The 24209-nt window shown below is 47.1% G+C and overlaps 1 protein-coding gene across 6 annotated transcripts in view; it reads left to right on the top strand.

Annotated features, from left to right (window-relative positions):
- LOC138295275 (uncharacterized) overlaps nt 1–24209 on the top strand; it is a 304183-nt gene that overhangs the window by 213742 nt on the left and 66232 nt on the right. For all 6 annotated transcript variants that reach the window (XM_069233470.1, XM_069233468.1, XM_069233467.1 and 3 more), the window contains 3 exons: nt 15164–15334; nt 16698–16868; nt 21304–21474. In XM_069233470.1, the coding sequence (XP_069089571.1) occupies nt 15164–15334; nt 16698–16868; nt 21304–21474 (513 nt within the window). The remainder of the gene's footprint in view (nt 1–15163; nt 15335–16697; nt 16869–21303; nt 21475–24209) is intronic.

Raw genomic sequence — 24209 nt, 5'->3', positions numbered from 1 at the left:
TAAAGACTGATTTATAATCTTTATGCCAACATTATATTCATGACATTCATTGCTGCCTTTTCAGATATAGAAAAATGTTTGCTTGCGATTAAGGTAAACAGAACAAGGTGAAGAGCAGCAGACATGTGTCGGCCCACACTGAGACATTGATCACACATTCAGAGCACCAAGACCTATGAAAGGGTACGACCAGCAGCCTCCAGTCTGAAAAGCTATTCAGGACTTGAATCGACTTAGAACCTTTTGACATGCTACCATTGACATACTGTCTACAGCACGTCTGTGCACTTACTTTGAACAAAGCTGAGCATATTTTGAAGGGACTGTAAAGGTTCTTGTGCTACACTGTGGAACAGAAATATGAAATATATTAGAAACTAGATGTATATTTAGATAGTAAAACATAGACAGTCATTTACAAATGTGATTTATGTTGATAAAACTAGCCAGTCCGCTAACCTAACTATATCAGATGAATGCTGATGAGTGAAGTAAGCATAGCCAGCCACAAGTCCCACACATCACCTCAGTTGTCTTAATGTGTGGCATCTCCAGACTGAGCAGTGGAAGACTAAACTTGACCAGTGAAGCTAGGCTGGGTCCAAGAGGACTACCCTTGTAGTGCTCCTTCAACGATTGCCCGAGATAGTTATTGGTGATGACAACAAATATGCCACTGCCTGAAGGAGCTTCAGGTTCAGCTCAGAAAGGCCACAACAATAATGGTGATGTCTGGTGCTCTCTGTCGGCTCCTGGTGTTGTGACTGGCTGAATTTATAAGTGAGTGACTGAGTGAGACTACACGGCAAACTTTAATATTTAGATTCAGGACCTGGTCTAGAGTTTAGCGGATGGGCTTATTCTGTTGTGGGAACAGTTCTCTTTTGTCATGGTTAGCCTCTGATGTGGTCTCAAAGCTGTTGGTGCCCAGGGCCCCTCCTAACCAGGGTCCCTGGGCCATATCTCTTTACCAAAACTGTTGTGATGCATTGGCACAAATGGCAACACCTTTAACTGCCACTGTAAGTCCCTAGTAAATGGTACTTAAATGCCCAGGGCATGGGGTACTAAGAGTAGGCCCCTGCGGGCAGCAGCACTGATTGTGCCACCCTCAAGTGCCATGCATCCAGAAGCACCCAGCACTGCCATTGCAGGCTGGGTGCCCTGATGCAATCCTGAAATGCAAACTCAACGTGGCACACAGCCTGTGTGCCCTGTCCATTATACACTGCTTGCAATATAGGTAGGTCACACCTCTGGAAGTCCTTTTAGCCTTAAGGCAGGGTGCACTATCCTGTGTGTGAGGGCATAGGTACATGAGCAATATGCCTCTATTGTGTCCTTGCCAAACCTAGGACATAGTAAGTGAACAGAGCAGCCATTTTAATGCATGTGCTGGACACTGGTCAGTATGAGTTTCACAGCTACATGATGGCCACTCTGAACCCTGGGTTGTTTGGTATCAAACAACTCAGAATGATGAATCCAGTATTGGATTTATTACAAAATGTACCTAGGGGCCATCTTAGAGGTGACCCCTGCAAAGCTAAATTACCCCTGCATGGTTGCTGGCCAGTCACAACCAGCCTGCCACCACCAGACATGATTCTGGAACCCTGGGTTGAGATATCCTGATCTCTGGGTCCCAGAACAAATCCCATTTTGGGTGGAGGTGTTACACCTCCTTCCTCAGGAATGTGCACTGCCCTGCTGGTAAGCTTCAAAGGGCATACCACCCTTGAAACTCAACCCTCAGGCCTGCTGCTAGCAGCAGAGGGATGCCGCTGTTGCAAACCCCCACTTTTGGCGGGAGCAATGGCAGATAAACACACAAAGAAAAGGAGGAGTGGCCAGCCCCAGCCTGCACCACTTCTAAGGTGCTGCAGGCGAGGTGACTTCTCCATTTCATTTCCCTCCATCTTGCATGGGAGGAATATAGCCAATCAGGAATAGGGAAGTGACCTCTGCCCACAGGAAGTGGTCACATAGTGGGTGTAGCTACCCAAAGGTAGATGACCCATTGGTCACTACCAGGGTCTCGCCTAAACGCCCACTAAATACAGATTTAGTGGGCACCCCTAGACCAGAGATTCAGATTCCAAGGACATGAGAAGACCAGCTACAAAGAAGACCAAGGCATGAAGACTAAAGCCCTGCTGCACAAAGAAAGTGCCAAAACCTGCCTGAGGTATCCAGGACTCGTCAATCGCTGCTGAGGGGTTGCTCGGAAATTGGACAGACTCTAAAAATCCCCGAGGACCTCCACTCTTCTAAAAATCGCCAAAGATCTCTCTCCAGAGTGAAGGCATCACTCTCCTGCAACAAGAACCAACAAGCCAGTGAAGTCCAGTTCTGCTGACCAAGGAACTGGAGGCTGCAGCTGGACTAAATCTCACCCGACGGACCCAGAGGAAAAACCCAGCAAGTGTGCCCAGTTTGGTGGCACGGCACCCTCCAGTGGCTGAACCGTGCAATAACCTGTGCTACTAGTCGCTCAGTGTTGGACACCCAGAAGGACAGTCCGTTCTGGACTGAAAAAGGACCAGAAGGAAGCCCCAGTTGAGGGGCTTCAAAAACCACCAGGACCTCCCACCAAATGCCTTTGCTGACCTGCAAGCGACCCTCAACATGACCTACCTCCTGCTTCCAAGGGCACCGTTGCGCAAAGATCCTGGCTCACCTATTCGCTCTGCACCCGGCTGCCCTGTGCCCTGCAATGAAAATCCAGCTGTGTTCTAAGGGTCCCCCACGCCTTGTGACTTCGACATTCGAAGGGTACCCACCGGACTTACCTTTAAGTCCACGTGTTCAGTGCTTTTTCTAGTGGTTCCCCGCAGTGCCTTGCACCAGCTCCAGAGACCTTTTCCCACTGCTCCTGTTGAAACCGGGAGGTGCCCACACTTCTCCAGCTGATCCACAGGGCCCAACCTCGACCTTGACTTACCTGCAAAGGGAGACATTTGTAAATGCATTGCCTGATTTTATATGCATTTTTAAAGTATTCCTCCCATTGATTCTCATTGTTAGTAATTACGCACAGAAAATTAACATTTTCTATTTTCTAAACTTTGAAAATTTATAACTCAAGTACTTACCTGATTTTGATGATCTTGGTCTAAAATTATTTTACAGCAAATGCATAGCAGTTCTCAAACATGAGCCTAACTGCTTAACCAAGCTACCATAAAAATTAGAGCATTAGTTGGTCTAGTTTTTACCTCTGTAAACCAGCGTGTGGTTGCCTGGACTCCATGCACAGTGTGCCTAGTTTTTCACACTACATAGAGAGCCAGCCTCCTACATCCATCACAGACATGACAAATATCCTGCCCACCGTATTACGACCCCTTTATATCCTATGGGAATCGTAATACAGGGGACGGGATATCCGTCACATTTGCGAAGGAGTAACCCCTCTTCCAAACTCTAAATCATCTCCTCGGTCAATCATCTTTTCAGGATAATCTGACAGACTTGCAGGAAGCAAAAAGCAAAGTGAAAAAAAATCCTTGGAAGTTTCCTAAAATCTTTGGGGCATATTTAAGGAAAGTGGTGCTGCACCTAGTGCAGCGCACTTTCTTTGCACCCCTTAGCGCCCCCTACCGCCACCATGTGTGCACGTATCTAAGATACAGTGCACCATGGTGCAGGGTAGGGGGCAATAGCGTCATTATAATATTGGTGCTACTCCTGCAGAGTACACAGGGTCCTATTATGAATATTTGAAGCCCCCTTTTAACACCTGCTCTGAGCAGGCGTTATAAGTGCCATAAGAAATGACGCAAGGAAATCTCTTAGATTTCCTTGCACCATTTATTCGGCCCCCGGTAACGGGGGAACGCTCCCTTTGCATATCTTGTGCCTGGTGCAGGCACAATGTAGCGAAAATGGTTACAAAGTGGCGCAATGCATGCATTGCGCCACTTGTTAATATGTCGCGAGGGTTTAGGCCTCGTTGGGCCACATTAGTGTAAAAATAAATGACGCTAATGTAGCTCAAGATGGCACTAGGGGCTTATAAATATGCTCCTAATTCTAGATGTTTCCGGAACCAAATAGTGATGAGTCTCTTTACTAATACATTCTACTTGACTTTAGAGTGAGTTGAATCTCAAAAGTGGTGAACAACAGTACACCATAACATATCAGGGTGTAGGTGTAATTAACCTAATTATAAACAAGCATTTGCAATGCAATGGGACTCGCGTTTACTCTATTTATAGCTATTAGTGTTGTAAACTCCTAACTATACTTTTCTTGCCACATAAACTGATAATGAAAAGTAAAACAGCTTCACGTATGCGAGCCGATGGTCGCCATGACCGTGAAGGAGAGACAGAAAAGGAAACAGAAGTTTGCTCGCAGTGAAACGTATCAGCAAAAGTGCAATTATCCATGTAACCAGTAAAAATAGAATTATCCATGTAACCAGCAAAAGTAGATTTATCCATGTAACAGGGTCGATGTCATGCAAATCGCTCGACTACTGCCCAGCAAGATTGCGCTGTACAGGAAATAAAAAGAAATAGCGCAGAAGCCATTCGGAAAACATGGAGCCTCGTATGTTTTCAGTAGTTTACCGGTGCTGTAGAGGAGGTGTAAACACCATAAAAGGCATGAAGTATGCATGCGTTTCACTAATGAAATCTAGCTAATTTTAAAAGTCAAGCCTACGAACCAACCAAACTCATGGGTGTGGTTAAAAGTCCACAGAGAGATTACAACAGGGGCCAGAGCGCTATTGCACGTTCGACCCTAAAAAAGAGAGAAGAAATAGCCATTTAAGTGGCTCTTTGACAAAGGAACAGATTATTTTTGTACCTGGAACTCTCACCTGGAACCCTCAGCTGTGATTCGTGGCATGCTTCAACACCAGGTTCCATCCACTTCCGAGGCTCTTTGATATCATTCATAGTCTGGGGGATCCAGAATGTAGTATTATAAACTAAATGTATCTACTAATTCATCCAAATCTAAGTTTATTATGGGTACCTCTAATAAAATTAAAATCTGACATAAGATGCCAAGGAACGTAAATTTTTCCTGCCCGCAAATACTGAGTCTAGGTGTTTCAGGCAATCTTCCTATAAAATATTTGTAAGAAATATGCCTCCTTGGGAAATATATATAGGCCCAGTAGAGGGTGCTGGGAGAAACTCCCTGTAATTATACATATGTCAAGGTTTGGTCGCTAAGCTGTGCACGCACTATCCTCCAGCCCTTCAATACCCCTACCCCCATCAAGCTTTATATTTCCCTGTCTCCAAGTCTCCCACCAGTTGACATTCAACCAGAAGATTCTGTCTTCGTGAGGTCTCACCAGTCTTCTCCACATTTGGTTCCCCTCCCTGGTTGGATCCACATTCCCTTGGACACCAGGTCTGTGCTCACCTCCAGTTTTTCTCTTCTCCTTGATGCAGTGACCCCACTTTACCAAGATGACCCTTCAGGTTGCACCACCTTTAAGGTATTGGTCATTGATGGTAGGTGTTTCCCAAAGTTCTTTTACCCAACTGAAAATCATTTTAATCTCCTGTGATTGTGATTTATTGAGTGACTGGCCACATCCCTACTTGGTTGATTAGAGTAATGTGCGCAGTGACAACTCAGAGTGGATTGGACTAACTGTAGGAATCTGAGGTGTTAATGTGTACTTCAGGAGCGTTTGAACATATGTTTGTGGTAGCACACGCTGGCATGCAGGGCTCCGGCAGCTTCTTGCTCCTCAGCATCAAGAGTCCACTGGCCTCATTACTTGATGACTGTGCTATCTCCTGTAGGCTTGACCCTCCCTCTGCAGGCTCCTGGCCCGAGTCCGTTCTGCAACAGCAGGCCAGACCCTCAATAAATCACTACCAGCAGTAACAAACAGTTAGGAGCGCACCTGCCTGACATCCCAGCAATTAATCTGCCCCATTGCATCATGGTAGATGTAGTATCTTCAAAAAACGAACTCCATTAATTTTTAAATATTTCACCTTTAAGTAGGTACAGCCTTTACTGTGCATCTCTGGACACATGTGTTTCTGGGTTAGTCCCTTCTTCAGCAGAGAACATATTTGCGGGGTGCTGGGAATGCTGCCATAAATCACCCGGTTTCAGTACCTCTTTCCTGGCCTGCTGGTGCCTGCTCCAGAGCTCGTCAGCCCAGTAGCTCAAGGGAGCCTTTAAAGTCACAAACAGTTAGGAGCGCACCTGCCTGACATCCCAGCAATTAATCTGCCCCATTGCATCATGGTAGATGTAGTATCTTCAAAAAACGAACTCCATTAATTTTTAAATATTTCACCTTTAAGTAGGTACAGCCTTTACTGTGCATCTCTGGACACATGTGTTTCTGGGTTAGTCCCTTCTTCAGCAGAGAACATATTTGCGGGGTGCTGGGAATGCTGCCATAAATCACCCGGTTTCAGTACCTCTTTCCTGGCCTGCTGGTGCCTGCTCCAGAGCTCGTCAGCCCAGTAGCTCAAGGGAGCCTTTAAAGTCACAAACAGTTAGGAGCGCACCTGCCTGACATCCCAGCAATTAATCTGCCCCATTGCATCATGGTAGATGTAGTATCTTCAAAAAACGAACTCCATTAATTTTTAAATATTTCACCTTTAAGTAGGTACAGCCTTTACTGTGCATCTCTGGACACATGTGTTTCTGGGTTAGTCCCTTCTTCAGCAGAGAACATATTTGCGGGGTGCTGGGAATGCTGCCATAAATCACCCGGTTTCAGTACCTCTTTCCTGGCCTGCTGGTGCCTGCTCCAGAGCTCGTCAGCCCAGTAGCTCAAGGGAGCCTTTAAAGTCACAAACAGTTAGGAGCGCACCTGCCTGACATCCCAGCAATTAATCTGCCCCATTGCATCATGGTAGATGTAGTATCTTCAAAAAACGAACTCCATTAATTTTTAAATATTTCACCTTTAAGTAGGTACAGCCTTTACTGTGCATCTCTGGACACATGTGTTTCTGGGTTAGTCCCTTCTTCAGCAGAGAACATATTTGCGGGGTGCTGGGAATGCTGCCATAAATCACCCGGTTTCAGTACCTCTTTCCTGGCCTGCTGGTGCCTGCTCCAGAGCTCGTCAGCCCAGTAGCTCAAGGGAGCCTTTAAAGTCACAAACAGTTAGGAGCGCACCTGCCTGACATCCCAGCAATTAATCTGCCCCATTGCATCATGGTAGATGTAGTATCTTCAAAAAACGAACTCCATTAATTTTTAAATATTTCACCTTTAAGTAGGTACAGCCTTTACTGTGCATCTCTGGACACATGTGTTTCTGGGTTAGTGCCTTCTTCAGCAGAGAACATATTTGCGGGGTGCTGGGAATGCTGCCATAAATCACCCGGTTTCAGTACCTCTTTCCTGGCCTGCTGGTGCCTGCTCCAGAGCTCGTCAGCCCAGTAGCTCAAGGGAGCCTTTAAAGTCACAAACAGTTAGGAGCGCACCTGCCTGACATCCCAGCAATTAATCTGCCCCATTGCATCATGGTAGATGTAGTATCTTCAAAAAACGAACTCCATTAATTTTTTAATATTTCACCTTTAAGTAGGTACAGCCTTTACTGTGCATCTCTGGACACATGTGTTTCTGGGTTAGTCCCTTCTTCAGCAGAGAACATATTTGCGGGGTGCTGGGAATGCTGCCATAAATCACCCGGTTTCAGTACCTCTTTCCTGGCCTGCTGGTGCCTGCTCCAGAGCTCGTCAGCCCAGTAGCTCAAGGGAGCTGTACCTACTTAAAGGTGAAATATTTAAAATTAATGGAGTTCGTTTTTTGAAGATACTACATCTACCATGATGCAATGGGGCAGATTAATTGCTGGGATGTCAGGCAGGTGCGCTCCTAACTGTTTGTGACTTTAAAGGCTCCCTTGAGCTATTGGGCTGACGAGCTCTGGAGCAGGCACCAGCAGGCCAGGGAAGAGGTACTGAAACCGGGTGATTTATGGCAGCATTCCCAGCACCCCGCAAATATGTTCTCTGCTGAAGAAGGGACTAACCCAGAAACACATGTGTCCAGAGATGCACAGTAAAGGCTGTACCTACTTAAAGGTGAAATATTTAAAATTAATGGAGTTCGTTTTTTGAAGATACTACATCTACCATGATGCAATGGGGCAGATTAATTGCTGGGATGTCAGGCAGGTGCGCTCCTAACTGTTTGTGACTTTAAAGGCTCCCTTGAGCTATTGGGCTGACGAGCTCTGGAGCAGGCACCAGCAGGCCAGGGAAGAGGTACTGAAACCGGGTGATTTATGGCAGCATTCCCAGCACCCCGCAAATATGTTCTCTGCTGAAGAAGGGACTAACCCAGAAACACATGTGTCCAGAGATGCACAGTAAAGGCTGTACCTACTTAAAGGTGAAATATTTAAAATTAATGGAGTTCGTTTTTTGAAGATACTACATCTACCATGATGCAATGGGGCAGATTAATTGCTGGGATGTCAGGCAGGTGCGCTCCTAACTGTTTGTGACTTTAAAGGCTCCCTTGAGCTATTGTGCTGACGAGCTCTGGAGCAGGCACCAGCAGGCCAGGGAAGAGGTACTGAAACCGGGTGATTTATGGCAGCATTCCCAGCACCCCGCAAATATGTTCTCTGCTGAAGAAGGGACTAACCCAGAAACACATGTGTCCAGAGATGCACAGTAAAGGCTGTACCTACTTAAAGGTGAAATATTTAAAATTAATGGAGTTCGTTTTTTGAAGATACTACATCTACCATGATGCAATGGGGCAGATTAATTGCTGGGATGTCAGGCAGGTGCGCTCCTAACTGTTTGTGACTTTAAAGGCTCCCTTGAGCTATTGGGCTGACGAGCTCTGGAGCAGGCACCAGCAGGCCAGGGAAGAGGTACTGAAACCGGGTGATTTATGGCAGCATTCCCAGCACCCCGCAAATATGTTCTCTGCTGAAGAAGGGACTAACCCAGAAACACATGTGTCCAGAGATGCACAGTAAAGGCTGTACCTACTTAAAGGTGAAATATTTAAAATTAATGGAGTTCGTTTTTTGAAGATACTACATCTACCATGATGCAATGGGGCAGATTAATTGCTGGGATGTCAGGCAGGTGCGCTCCTAACTGTTTGTGACTTTAAAGGCTCCCTTGAGCTATTGGGCTGACGAGCTCTGGAGCAGGCACCAGCAGGCCAGGGAAGAGGTACTGAAACCGGGTGATTTATGGCAGCATTCCCAGCACCCCGCAAATATGTTCTCTGCTGAAGAAGGGACTAACCCAGAAACACATGTGTCCAGAGATGCACAGTAAAGGCTGTACCTACTTAAAGGTGAAATATTTAAAATTAATGGAGTTCGTTTTTTGAAGATACTACATCTACCATGATGCAATGGGGCAGATTAATTGCTGGGATGTCAGGCAGGTGCGCTCCTAACTGTTTGTGACTTTAAAGGCTCCCTTGAGCTATTGGGCTGACGAGCTCTGGAGCAGGCACCAGCAGGCCAGGGAAGAGGTACTGAAACCGGGTGATTTATGGCAGCATTCCCAGCACCCCGCAAATATGTTCTCTGCTGAAGAAGGGACTAACCCAGAAACACATGTGTCCAGAGATGCACAGTAAAGGCTGTACCTACTTAAAGGTGAAATATTTAAAATTAATGGAGTTCGTTTTTTGAAGATACTACATCTACCATGATGCAATGGGGCAGATTAATTGCTGGGATGTCAGGCAGGTGCGCTCCTAACTGTTTGTGACTTTAAAGGCTCCCTTGAGCTATTGGGCTGACGAGCTCTGGAGCAGGCACCAGCAGGCCAGGGAAGAGGTACTGAAACCGGGTGATTTATGGCAGCATTCCCAGCACCCCGCAAATATGTTCTCTGCTGAAGAAGGGACTAACCCAGAAACACATGTGTCCAGAGATGCACAGTAAAGGCTGTACCTACTTAAAGGTGAAATATTTAAAATTAATGGAGTTCGTTTTTTGAAGATACTACATCTACCATGATGCAATGGGGCAGATTAATTGCTGGGATGTCAGGCAGGTGCGCTCCTAACTGTTTGTGACTTTAAAGGCTCCCTTGAGCTATTGGGCTGACGAGCTCTGGAGCAGGCACCAGCAGGCCAGGGAAGAGGTACTGAAACCGGGTGATTTATGGCAGCATTCCCAGCACCCCGCAAATATGTTCTCTGCTGAAGAAGGGACTAACCCAGAAACACATGTGTCCAGAGATGCACAGTAAAGGCTGTACCTACTTAAAGGTGAAATATTTAAAATTAATGGAGTTCGTTTTTTGAAGATACTACATCTACCATGATGCAATGGGGCAGATTAATTGCTGGGATGTCAGGCAGGTGCGCTCCTAACTGTTTGTGACTTTAAAGGCTCCCTTGAGCTATTGGGCTGACGAGCTCTGGAGCAGGCACCAGCAGGCCAGGGAAGAGGTACTGAAACCGGGTGATTTATGGCAGCATTCCCAGCACCCCGCAAATATGTTCTCTGCTGAAGAAGGGACTAACCCAGAAACACATGTGTCCAGAGATGCACAGTAAAGGCTGTACCTACTTAAAGGTGAAATATTTAAAATTAATGGAGTTCGTTTTTTGAAGATACTACATCTACCATGATGCAATGGGGCAGATTAATTGCTGGGATGTCAGGCAGGTGCGCTCCTAACTGTTTGTGACTTTAAAGGCTCCCTTGAGCTATTGGGCTGACGAGCTCTGGAGCAGGCACCAGCAGGCCAGGGAAGAGGTACTGAAACCGGGTGATTTATGGCAGCATTCCCAGCACCCCGCAAATATGTTCTCTGCTGAAGAAGGGACTAACCCAGAAACACATGTGTCCAGAGATGCACAGTAAAGGCTGTACCTACTTAAAGGTGAAATATTTAAAATTAATGGAGTTCGTTTTTTGAAGATACTACATCTACCATGATGCAATGGGGCAGATTAATTGCTGGGATGTCAGGCAGGTGCGCTCCTAACTGTTTGTGACTTTAAAGGCTCCCTTGAGCTATTGGGCTGACGAGCTCTGGAGCAGGCACCAGCAGGCCAGGGAAGAGGTACTGAAACCGGGTGATTTATGGCAGCATTCCCAGCACCCCGCAAATATGTTCTCTGCTGAAGAAGGGACTAACCCAGAAACACATGTGTCCAGAGATGCACAGTAAAGGCTGTACCTACTTAAAGGTGAAATATTTAAAATTAATGGAGTTCGTTTTTTGAAGATACTACATCTACCATGATGCAATGGGGCAGATTAATTGCTGGGATGTCAGGCAGGTGCGCTCCTAACTGTTTGTGACTTTAAAGGCTCCCTTGAGCTATTGGGCTGACGAGCTCTGGAGCAGGCACCAGCAGGCCAGGGAAGAGGTACTGAAACCGGGTGATTTATGGCAGCATTCCCAGCACCCCGCAAATATGTTCTCTGCTGAAGAAGGGACTAACCCAGAAACACATGTGTCCAGAGATGCACAGTAAAGGCTGTACCTACTTAAAGGTGAAATATTTAAAATTAATGGAGTTCGTTTTTTGAAGATACTACATCTACCATGATGCAATGGGGCAGATTAATTGCTGGGATGTCAGGCAGGTGCGCTCCTAACTGTTTGTCACTACCAGCAGTATCCTATTAGTATTCAAAACTACTATTCACAAAACCACTATTTTGATTTTTTTTATGTAGATCCTCACTCACCCTGTTGGTGTCATGCTTCATCATCGGGTCTCATCCCTGTCCCTTAAAAACCAGGATAGGCTCTAACATGTTCCAGGGACCACTTTGAGTAATTTCCTGTTGGGGATTTTATATTAAAATACATTGGAACACCTAGGTATCGCTTTATTTGTGGTGTTCCTGGTATGATTAAAAATCATCAAATGGGTGTTTGTGGAGATAATGGTCCTACACCCTACCTAAAAGTCGACATGTTTTGGCCCTCAGCATTAAAGGCCATAGTGTCCAGGCTCCTGTCAGATCTAGAAACTTTTAATTTCTCGGTATGATTTTGTCTAGTAACATCAGACAACCTAACATCAATTTGGTTAGAACATTATTTCATGTACAACATGAAAAGCATGCAAAGGGCTCTACCACCCTATCCCACAACGATCTTGTCTGGGGTCCCTGAATTTTCGGGATTCCAGGAGATGGAGGCAAGCCCCTGCAGTCACACATTCGTCAAGGGTGTCATGTCATCTGTAGTACTTATTATTTGCACTTAAAGGAAGTAAATGACTGACTCTGCCCCAGCCCTTTCCCTGGTACATGAGGTCCTGCAAAACACATTAAGGTAGTGCTAGGCCAGGCATCTGCTCAGCCACAGAGCCAGCATGTCTCCCTGTTAATGGGTCACAGGAGCTCTGATCTACCCAGAGACAGCCTGGCTCCACTAGGGCTGCCTGAGGACACATCACAGGCAACCATTGCTCGCTCCCCTCTCCCTAATGTAAGAAGTCTCTGAATAAACCCCAAAGAGACCCCACCTCCCCCCACATGACCTTGTATCCGGATACTCCTCATCCACCACTGTGGCACCTGTACTGATTTTACCTTTATCTTCAGAACAAAGCTCTGAAGCACCAGATTTTAAGACAACACCCCAGAAGTGGGACACCCGTTTTCTACTCTCCTCCAGGCTGGGACTGAGGCTAGAAGGAGGGGAGACGACTGAAGCTGCTGCCTCAGTTTAGGAGAAGAGGAGCTGGGATAACCTGTAAAGGGAGGAGCTAGTCCTGTCCGAGAGAAGACAGAGGCATGGCCCAGAGGACTGAGACTGCAGTGGTCTACAAAGGAGCATGTACAGGAGCCATGAGGTTCTGCAGCTTAGCCGCCCTTCACCAACTCCAAAGAACCAAAAACATCTCTGTTATGCATGGCCCAGGATATGCCAGAGTCCACAAACTGTGCCAACATTGTCCCACTGCCCTGCCCACCTGTGCTCCCACACATGGTCCTGTAGTGGACCTGTGACACAGTGTGCTGAGCACGGGCTAGTTAAGCCTCCTTTACTAGGCCTTGAGCTGCTTCTCATTGTGTGAATCTGTTGAATTCGGAAGGATTGGAACTGTCCTCGGGTGTTTTATGAGTATTGTAGTTTCACCTTATAGATGGTATGTAGTCCTAAGCTAGTCTTCTCCTTCTTCCATGTGGGTGCTATCCTGGGGTTACGCACTTTACTGGGTGCCCTGGCATGAATGCTGTTGGTCTCTGCATTTTCTGACACCTTTGGGTTGCCATCTGTGAAGTGTCATTCAACTATCGATTGTGATCATCTAAGACTCTCTAAAATTCCCTGAACTCTGTCTAGTAACCCTTACCCCCACCACTCTCATCGTCCCCCAGAGGTTCCAGTGTGCTGGACACCCCACTTAGACATGTTCCAGATTTCCTTACCTTTCAAAGGACCCCCTTCATGTGGTTTCAGATCCCTAAATAACTTTAGGAGGTGACCTATTGTTTTTTCTACAAGGACCGCAGAATTTACTCAGACCCATTGAGCTATCTTCTGTGGACCCTGAGTATAGTAATGCCCTACTAGGGTGATGTGCTGACGGGTCATGGTCATTTGAGGTGCATCTTATCCCCCTTTCTGGCACTTAGACTCCTTTGCTTTGAAGACTGAAACCTGCAGTAAACCGAGAAGACCTGAGGGGATTCAGTGCTAGGGGAAAGGTTTACATTCCATCGCCAAACGATTCCATCGCCCTTAAAATTTAGTGTTATTATTATTATATGGGTTTATAAAGCGCAAAGTTACCCAGTCAGGGTTTCCCAACAAAGCACAGTTCAAAAGAGATAACTCTTTAAGAGGATCAGAAAATATCAAAAGATCATCAGGATCTCATAGAAATGGACAGATCGATCCACAGCTTGGGGACTAAAGTAGGAAAAAGACTGGTCACCTTCACAGGTTCTCCTTAGTGTGGGAACTGTGGAAAGATTAGTATTGCATAATTGAAGAAGTCGATTGTGATAGTGAGGTGCCACCTGTGATCTGAGACAGAGTGAGCTTGAACTCGACATAACTTTGTGCATATATCATAGAGATTTAAAGTGAATTTGCTTTTCAACTGGAAGCCAAGGAAGATCTCGAAGCAGAGTGGAGGTGGAAGAATGCTTAGGAAGCTCGAACAATAATCTGGCAGCCGCATTCTGGACTACCTGGCGTCGCCTAACTGAGGCCCTTGAGCTCCAGATAAAGATTGTTACTGTAATCCAACTTGGAAATAACCAGTGCCTGTATTATTGTTCTTTGGGCAGAGACGGCAGAGGATTTTTCTTAACCATCTCCAAACACCAAAGCAGGTGGAAGCTACAATAGTGATTTGATGGCCCATTTCATCAAGCCAGAAGTCGAGGTTCTTAATTACGGAGACCAGAGTAGGAGAAGTACCGAGATCATCTGACCACAGATGCGGTCTCCAGAGATGAGGTTGATGGCCCACCAGCAGAATTTCAGTCTTATCCCCATTCAGTTTGAGGGAGATGTTGTTCATCCAACAGGCCACTTTCATAAGGCAGATGTTTAAAACATCAGAACTGCAATTTTCCTTAGTGTTAAAATAACAGTATTACCATACCATATAAGCATTATAAAAGTATAATTTGGAGTGATACCTCAGCACCAAAAGGATTCTGAAGTCTTCTGGTTTCCATTTAGTGTTCCTGTTTAACTGCCTTGCTGCAAATGAGGCTGTGTTATGTGTCTAAATTATACTGGTGACTGGGCATTAATTGGGTGTAATCACTTTACCTACATCCTGGAGTGACTAATGATCTGTCATTGATTGGGTGTGATAACCGCCTACATCCTGGAGTGACTGGGGCGGGGCATTGAGTGATTATGATACCTTTGCCTACACCCTGGAGTGACTAACGACTGGGCATTGAGTGAGTGTGAGAACAGGCTACATCCTGCAATGATCACCCAGGTTAGTGGTGTAGAGTCAGGAGTACAAAGGGAGTGCTGATGGCACTACAGTACCACAGGTCCTTAGGCAGCAATGTGTGTATCATGTAAAAGGCCTTCCACACACCCTGCTCTCCTGTGTTCACAACCTCATTGCCTCCGCAGGCACCTATCGTGTGCACACTCAGTGAGCAGTTGGAGAGGATACCTGGGCAGGAGGCTTACACTACTGAATCCAGTTTGAAGGACAGCACTGGGCGGCCCCCACCCCTATAACACTGCCTTTTCTTTTGCAGAATCATAAACTGCTCCCTGACGGGCTCCTGCTGTCAGGAACTCTCTTCGGCTCTCAGGATGAACCAAAGTCTCCTCCATCTGCACATGGGGCTCAACAAGTTGGAGGACTCTGGAATAGAAGAGTTGTGTGACGGCCTCAAGTCTCCAGGCTGCAGGATACAGACCCTGATGTAAGTGTTCCCTTTGTGCTGTGGTCATGTACGAAGGTAGGTTTTCTCTTCATCTTCTCAGTCCTAGTCTATACAGTGGTGGTACCAGTACGCAACCCGTGCTGGCTCTTCGATCACTGTCACTTCTTAATTGCTAGCTGTGAAGCAGATACTTAAGTGGAGGACCTCCATAGAGAACATCAACAATCTCCACAGGAAGAGTAAGGGTTGGCCACGCCCCCTTGGAGTGTAAGCCCTCCCCCCTATAGATACATAATTCCTACTTATTGCTCCTATCACACATGATGCAGTGGACGTGGAGTATACAACGTAATACACTCTTGAGAGTGCTGTTATGTCCACATTGCACACCTCCCCGGTGGGGTGTGTTTAGATTTTGTGTGGTGCGTGCATAAGTGTGTTCTGTGCTCTTTTCTTGCCTGTTGTTGGTGAGAAGTTGGGCTTGACAGATTCTGATCTTTGTGGGGCTTAATGCAGTGTAAGTTGCTTTTGCTAAATAAAGTTATATAACGTTTCTACTAGAGTGCACCCCAGCTTTAGAAATACCTTAAATCATATTATGCAGTTGGGGAATGAATCTGGCTTGGAACAGAGGACACTGTTCGCCTCTACTTTAGGGGAAGGAACATTTGTGGCATATTGTATTTCCTGGCACAAACTCCCTGCATAAGTCATTCACCTAAGACCTGGCTGAAGAGCTTGTGGGGCAGGAACTACCCTAAACATGTCCAAACAATTGTTTATTTTTCAGAGTTGTGCAGTGTGTGGTGATAAGCCATTCATACCAGGAAGCGCTTGCGTAAACAGCTCTCAGGTGTGGCTTGCAGTGTAAGGGGCTGTATACTGTAATGACATTGTTTTTCTTAAAGTAAATGTCTGGGTCCAATACAGTCATCTGAAACTAATGTTATCTTAGATGTGAGTAAATGGATCATGCCTGACTTACATTCATGGCTGTGTCAGTGTGTGATGCGCAGGTGGTTTGACTTAGGATTCTGGTTGGCTACAACCCCAGTTTGAGTTCTTTGTCTCATGCAGGTTGAGGGTGTGCTCTTTCACTGCTTTTGTTAGCTTCTACAGGTTCAGGATGTTCTGCCTCTTTGGTTACTCTGTCTTCTGCAGGTTGTGGGTCTTCTCTCTCTCTGCATCTTACTTTAGTTATTATGATCTTTCCATGCTTCCTTTGTCTTCTGCAGGTTGTGTGTGAGTTTCCTCCCCACTTCCGCTGTCTTCTGTAAGTTGTAGATGTCTTTACTCACTGTTTCTTTGTCTTCTGCAGGTTGTGGGTGAGGTCCCTCACTGATTCCTTTGTTTTCTGTAGTTTGTTTGTGCATCCACCCACTGGTTTCTTTATCTTCTGCAGGTTCTTCATGTCCAACCTCACTGCTTCCTCCTGTGCAGCCCTCTCCTCTGTTCTCTGTACCAGTTCTTCTCTCCAGGAGCTGGACTTGAGTGGTAATGAACTGGGAGACCCTGGAGTGAGCCAGCTGTGCCAAGGACTGAAACACCAGGGTTGCAAACTACAGAAACTGGAGTAAGCGTCTAGTAATACTGGAACTAATTTACTCTGTCAGCCAGCACTCAACCTTGATGTGTTCTACTCTGCTTCCTTTCCACCGTCTTCTCTGCCTCTTCTCCACCCTCCCTTTCTTTTCCCCATTTTTGTCTTCCTTTCTCCTTGCTTTCCTCTTTCGGCACACAGATTGACCAACCTCCGAGTGGGTGTCCTCCAGTTCTTGCTGAGCTTTCAGCATTGGATGTCCAAGGACCTTCACATGGGAATCTTCACGTTCCTAGGTTTTGTGAAACACAACATCACAGGTGATGGTGGACACTGTGGGCCAGACTTATTAATATTTTGTGTTGACTTTGTGCCACGTAAGGGGGCGCAAGAATGACATAAAACCTAAATGAGATTCATCAAGGCACAAGCCACCTTGTGTGGCCCTGCATGACTTGACAAATCTTGAGTAACGGAAGGCAGTGCAAATTGCTGCCTTGCGTTACTCTGTGGCATGGAGGCATGCCATTGGTGGAGTGTGGGTGTTCCCATACATCTGTCCTTGTATTTTGTCGCATTCCCACATTTACCATTAGTTGTGGACCTGGGAATGTGTCAAAATCCTACGCGTCCCCAGGGGAGGCATAAAGAGGACACATAGGTTTATTGTTTCTAGTATTTTCCTCTTTCCATTGATGATGCTTTCTGCAGAAAGAGGACAATGCCTCTGGGGATTGTTTTTCCTGCCTACAATGCAGGCATCCTTGCAAAATGGTGCACGGGTGCCCGGGTGCCTGCATTGGCCTAGGAATGCGCTCTGCAATGGTAAATACAGCCCATTTCTGCCATTTCCGTTTCATGCGGTCAGCACACCAAGGTGACTTGCTGCATTGCGTTGCATGAATTGTTGGTAAATATGGTCCACAGAATTCTCACACTGAGAACATGCAGTGATCATGTACTTGTGAAAGCGTCCAGAATGTGGCCCTGTGTATCACTCATGGTCATGTGCCCTCTGCAGTCTTTGCATATCCCTCTGGCGAGAATTGGAGCCTCTGCTGAGAGAACTACAATTCTCTCAGTAACTCTATCAGGTGTATTTCCTTCAGAGTTGAGTTTCTCTACTGAGGTGCTGGGTCGGTTTCTCCACTCTCCTCAGGGAGTCCATGACTGTTTAGAAAATTAACTAATATTAACAGATTTTAAAAAGTGTGTGTATATAAAGTGGCTGACTTTATAATTTAAATTTTAAAACATAATGTAAATATCAAGGAATTTGAAATTGGGGGCAACAAATTAAATTAGTGTCCTCAAATTGATTAGTGGGAGCTGTGTAGTTACATTAATCATCATATGCTATGGACGATGTGTGGCTTCAATTGAATTTAGAAAAGCTCCAACCTTCCTCCTAAATGTTTATTTTATTTGTTTGCAAATTAAATAAAATGTGTTATCATCTGTGTATGTGTTTGATGAATGCTTGTTTATGTATATTTTGTCTTTTTTTTTTGTGGTTCAAATCATTGACTATGTCTAAACCGGAGTCCCTGGGTTCCAGTAATGGCTCAGTGCAGGGTCCCCGGATTCCAGTAATGATTCAGGGGGGGTTTCCGAGTTCCAGTAATGATTCAGGGGCGGTTTCCGGGTTCCAGTAATGATTCAGGGGCGGTTTCCGGGTTCCAGTAATGATTCAGGGGCGGTTTCCGAGTTCCAATAATGATAAGGTGTGGTTATCCTTTTGACTGGGGTAGAAGTCAAAAGGATGGGAGCCACTGTTCTAGAACCTTCCACCTGACCTCTCTTGTTTGCAGGCGTCGCCTGCTGGATCCCATGCTCTAGCAGAGCTGCAGAGATGTATAGGAAGCATTGACAGGGAGTGAAACTTTGCCTGGTAGGAATTGATGGTAGTTGCTGATAGGTTAGTTTTTGAGTTCATTTCATTTCATTAGCTTTATTTCGGTAATAAAAGCTCATCCTACAATACACATATAAAAATGAGTAAGAACACTATAATATAAAACACTCTATCTATAAAATATTCAGAAGGAGCAATAAGAATACAAAATTATTAAGATGATCAGGATAATAAAAGTCCATCAATAAAAAAAGAGTGATATAAAAACCTTCCCCCAAAAGTCTAAGAAAGCAAAAAGAGATAAAAAGCAATGTAACAATATTAAGGTTGATATCAATTATTCCCTACAGAGATAACATTTCCATTATTGTGTACAGTCAGACACCTATTCATGGGGTGCCTCTAAGGGTTTTGCTCTTACATGCCATATTGCATCGAGAAATCCAGCCAGCGCACACACCACAACGCCATTGGTACTTGTTTTGCAGATCCTAAGAGTACATTTTCCTGCAGGGACTTTGAAGCTAGCCAATGGTTCCGTCTAACAGGTAGCAGGCACAGGTGTGTGTGTAACTAGAGGTGGGCAAGCCAACAAATAAACAGGGAGAGCGAAGCCAAGGGTCTGTCTCAGCTCTAAGAGCCCACACACGAGCCAAGCCCTGAAAATAGTTGGCATGTAAATCATGCAACCAACATGATGTAACAATATGAAAAAATGTCTTAAAATTTTCCAAAAATTGTAGTTGTTCGACGTGCAGAAGCGGTTCACAATAGTAGATCGGATTATATAAATAGATTGAGAGGTAATAATTAAAATTAGCAATTTTAAGTATGAACGTAAGCATAAAGCAACATTCAATTTTAACAATAATTCACATAATCACATCATTTAATCAAGTGGGAAAGCCTGGGTTGGTTGTGGTTTCATGTTATGCAATTCAGCCACTAGATGTCTATTTATTATCTCCCTTTTAACATCAGAGGTTTATGCTTTATTTTTACTTCTTAGAGCGTGAGCTTAGAGAGTCTTGGCAAGCAGAAGGAATATTGAAGCCCGGCCTGTTTTAAGGTCGAGGGTCCAAAAAGACCTCGAGCTGAGCCAGAGCCTGGTGTCTGGCGCGAGCCTGGCTTGAGCCTTTAGTGGCTCACGCACCTCGATGTGTAACAAGTATCAGGCACAGCATTGTGGCGCCGGTCTGCTCCAGACAACCCACGCCCAGAGTAACCATGCAGCCTGCCGGCGGCAGCAGTATAAGCCTAGCTCGAGCCTTTAGTGGCTCACTCACCTCTGTGTGCAACAAGTATCAGACACAGCATTCTGGCGCCGGTGTTCTCCAGACGACCCACTCCCAGAGTAACCATGCAGCCTGCCGGCGGCAGCAGTATAAGCCTAGCTCGAGCCTTTAGTGGCTCACGCACCTCGATGTGTAACAAGTATCAGGCACAGCATTGTGGCGCCGGTCTGCTCCAGACAACCCAAGCCCAGAGTAACCATGCAGCCTGCCGGCGGCAGCAGTATAAGCCTAGCTCGAGCCTTTAGTGGCTCGCTTACCTCTGTGTGTAACAAGTATCAGACACAGCATTCTGGCACCGGTTTGATCCTGACGGACCCACACCCAGAGTAACCATGCAGTCTGCCGGCGCTGGCAGTATAAGCCTGGCTCAACCCTTTAGTGGCTCACTCACCTCTGTGTGCAACAAGTATCAGGCACAGCGTTCTGGCACCGGTTTGATCCTGACGGACCCACACCCAGAGTAACCATGCAGCCTGCCGGCGCCAGCAGTATAAGCCTGGCTCGAGTCTTTAGTGGCTCGCTCACCTCTGTGTGTAACAAGTATCAGGCACAGCGTTCTGGCGATGGTTTGATCCTGATGGACCCACGCCCAGAGTGACCAGGCAGCCTGCCGGCGCTGGCAGTATAAGCCTGGCTCGAGTCTTTAGTGACTCGCTCACCTCTGTGTGTAACAAGTATCAGGCACAGCGTTCTGGCGATGGTTTGATCCTGACGGACCCACGCCCAGAGTGACCAGGCAGCCTGCCGGCGCTGGCAGTATAAGCCTGGCTCGAGTCTTTAGTGGCTCGCTCACCTCTGTGTGTAACAAGTATCAGGCACAGCGTTCTGGCGACAGTCTGATCCAGACAACCCACTCCCAGCGTAACCATGCAGCCTGCCCTTAAGCAAGTATTACAGTGGAAGCAATGTGGGCCGGTGTGAATCAGTTGAGTGCAAAGGGTGACACTGAGGTGGCAAGAACTAAGTGTAGACTTTAGAAAAAGTAGAGCACAACCAAATCATATAGCAGACTTTGGTTTGATGGAGGGGGCTGTATTATTTCATACACTACGAACACAGGGCCTGATTTAGAGTTTCCGCAGAAGGGCTACTCTGTCACAAACATGGCGGATATCCCATCCCCCGTATTACAATTTGCATAGGAAATAATGGAATCGTTATACGGCAGATGGGATATGTAAAACAGGCCCAAAATCTCTTTTGACACCAAGTGCAGGTGTGTCCCTCAGTGAAGCACTTGTTCCGCAAGCGCTGTCTGAGCATTGATGTTTACGCTTCAGTTCTTGGTGTAACAGTCATTTTTCATTTTCTCCTGCAGTATAAGTGATGGTTCCCTCACAGGTCTGTGCTGTGAAGACCTCGCCTCGGTTCTTACTGTAAACCAGTCTCTCGTGGAGCTCATCTTGAGTCAAAACGTGCTGTCCGACTCTGGAGTGCGACGGCTGTGTGAAGGACTGAAGCATCAAGAATGCAAACTCCAAACACTCTGGTAAGCACAGCCTCTGACTGGTCTAATAATATGAACCAGACCTTAGGACACATGGGAGCTCCGTTAATGAGAATTAAAAATGGCAACTATGAAAATCTGGAATATTTATCACTGAGGGGTTGTAAGTGACGTCAGGCCCAATCACTGGGTATAGTTAGGACCACGTTCCCAAAGGAAAAGCATTTTTTGGTTTGCTAATAACTTTGGCACAGTTTGAGGAAATGTAAAGAAGCTTTCCAAAGTAAAGTTCATCCACCTCAGCTTGAAAGTTTCAGGGTGAGCTGTCAAGCAGGGACTGAAAAAAGGGGAGTCCTAAAAACGCATTTTCCCCATGCAATTTTCCATAGGGAAATCGAATAGTAGTCCTGCAAAAACTGCTAAATGGACTTATGGCGCACCCCTGCGTTTCCCCCTGCACTGGCGCTAAATTTAGCTGCAGGCGCTAATGCAGGCATCCTTGCACCATCGTACAAGGATGTCTGTGTTGAGGGGTGTGATTGTTTATGTGCGGGAAGGTGTCCCTTCCTGCACATAAACAATCACTAATGGCGCTTTGGCACTTCTGTGTGAGCTGTAGAATGCAGCACACACAGAAGTGACAAAGCGTCATTTTCACATGATTGTTTATGTGCAGGAAGGAACACCTTCCCGCACATAAACAATCATTTCCGGCATTTTGCTTCTTCTATGCGTGATAGAAAACGCAAAAAACGAGGAGGAATAACAGTATTTCTCCTCGTTGCACCCTGGTAACGCTACCCCTGGGGGTGACGTTAGATTTTGGCGCTGACTCAGGTTTACGAGATTTAATAAATCTGAGGTAGCGTCAAAATGCAATGGATATTGCTGTGGCCGCCCACAGCAACACCCATTGCACGCCCCTTCCACACACAGTGCAGTGTGGGAAGGGGCCGTATTTACAAGGTGGCGTTAAGCCAGAAAAAGTGGCTTAACGCCACTTTGTAAATACAGCGCACTGCTTAGCACCACAGGAGCGTCACAAAAAGTGATGCTTCTGTGGCGCTAGGGGCCTATAAATACGGCCCTCGATTTTTAGAGGAAGGGGGCACGTGGCCACACTCCAACGGCCATTACGAGGCCCTGGTGACCCTACCCATCAGGGCTGCAACACTTTTGAAAATTATGTGGGTGCCCCCACCCAGGCACCCACAGCAATTGCTGCCCATCACACAGTGGGGGAGCTCCAGGGCTTCAGCAGCCCCTGCTGGCTCTCCTGCTTGGACCCATCCTGGCGCGATGAGTGCCAGTTTCATTAGTTTGCTCCCACTGGGAAAGAGCTACATTTTTTCTGCTTCCGCCGGGAGGAGGAAAACCTGTGTTCCAAGAGTGCAGGTAGTGTACAGTAGGGTGCGGGTAGGGTGCAGGTAGGGTGCAGGTAGGATGCAGTAGAGTGCAGTAGGGTGCAGTAGGGTGCAGTAGGGTGCATGTAGGGTGCAGGTAGGGTGCAGTAGGGTGCAGTAGGGTGCAGGTAGGGTGCTTTAGGGTGCAGTAGGGTGCAGTAGGGTGCAGTTGGGTGCAGATAGGGAGCAGTAGGGTGCAGGTAGGGTGCAGGTAGAGTGCAGTAGGGTGCAGGGAGGGTGCAGGTAGGGTGCAGGTAGAGTGCAGTAGGGCGCAGGGAGGGTGCAGGGAGGGTGCAGGGAGGGTGCAGGTAGGGTTCAGTAGGGTGCACGTAGGGTGCAGGTAGAGTGCAGGGAGGGTGCAGTAGGGTGCAGGTAGGGTGCAGTAGGGTGCAGGTAGAGTGCAGTAGGGTGCAGTAGGGTGCAGGGAGGGTGCAGTAGGGTGCAGTAGGGTGCAGGGAGGGTGCAGTAGGGTGCAGGTAGGGTGCAGTAGGGTACTGATAGGGTGCAGGTAGAGTGCAGTAGGGTGCAGGGAGGTTGCAGTAGGGTGCAGTAGGGTGCAGGGAGGGTGCAGTAGGGTGCAGATAGGGTGCAGTAGGGTGCAGGTAGGGTGCAGGTAGAGTGCAGTAGGGTGCAGGGAGGGTGCAGGTAGGGTGCAGGTAGAGTGCAGTAGGGTGCAGGGAGGGTGCAAGTAGGGTGCAGGGAGGGTGCAGGTAGGGTGCAGTAGGGTGCAGGTAGGGTGCAGGTAGAGTGCAGTAGGGTGCTAGGAGGGTGCAAGTAGGGTGCAGGAAGGGTGCAGTAGGGTGCAGGTAGAGTGCAGTAGGGTGCAGTAGGGTGCAGTAGGGTGCAGGTAGGGTGCAGTAGGGTGCAGTAGGGTGCGGGTAGGGTGCAGTAGGGTGCAGGGAGGGTGCAGGGAGGGTGTAGGTAGGGTGCTGGTAGGGTGCAGTAGGGTGCAGGTAGAGTGCAGTAGGGTGCAGGGAGGGTGCAGTAGGGTGCAGTAGGGTGCAGGGAGGGTGCAGGGAGGGTAGGGTGCAGTAGGGCACAGGGAGGGTGCTGGGAGGGTGCAGGGATGGTGTAGGTAGGGTGCTGGTAGGGTGCAGTAGGGTGCAGGTAGAGTGCAGTAGGGTGCAGTAGTGTGCAGTAGGGTGCAGGGAGGGTGCAGTAGGGTGCAGTAGGGTGCAGGTAGGGTGCAGGGAAGGTGGAGGTAGGGTGCAGGTAGGGTGCAGTAGGGTGCAGGTAGGGTGCAGTTAGAGTGCTGTAGGGTGCAGGGAGGGTGCAGTAGGGGACAGTGAGGGTGCAGTAGGGTGCAGGTAGGGTGCAGTAGGGTGCAGGTAGGGTTCAGGTAGGGTGCAGTAGGGTGCAGGTAGGATGCAGTAG

The sequence above is a fragment of the Pleurodeles waltl genome, chromosome 5, assembly GCF_031143425.1.
Source record: "Pleurodeles waltl isolate 20211129_DDA chromosome 5, aPleWal1.hap1.20221129, whole genome shotgun sequence".
In the NCBI taxonomy this organism is placed as follows: Eukaryota; Metazoa; Chordata; class Amphibia; order Caudata; family Salamandridae; genus Pleurodeles; species Pleurodeles waltl.
The sequence above is the reverse complement of the archived record's forward strand: the minus strand, read 5'-3'. Positions and strand labels throughout refer to the sequence as shown.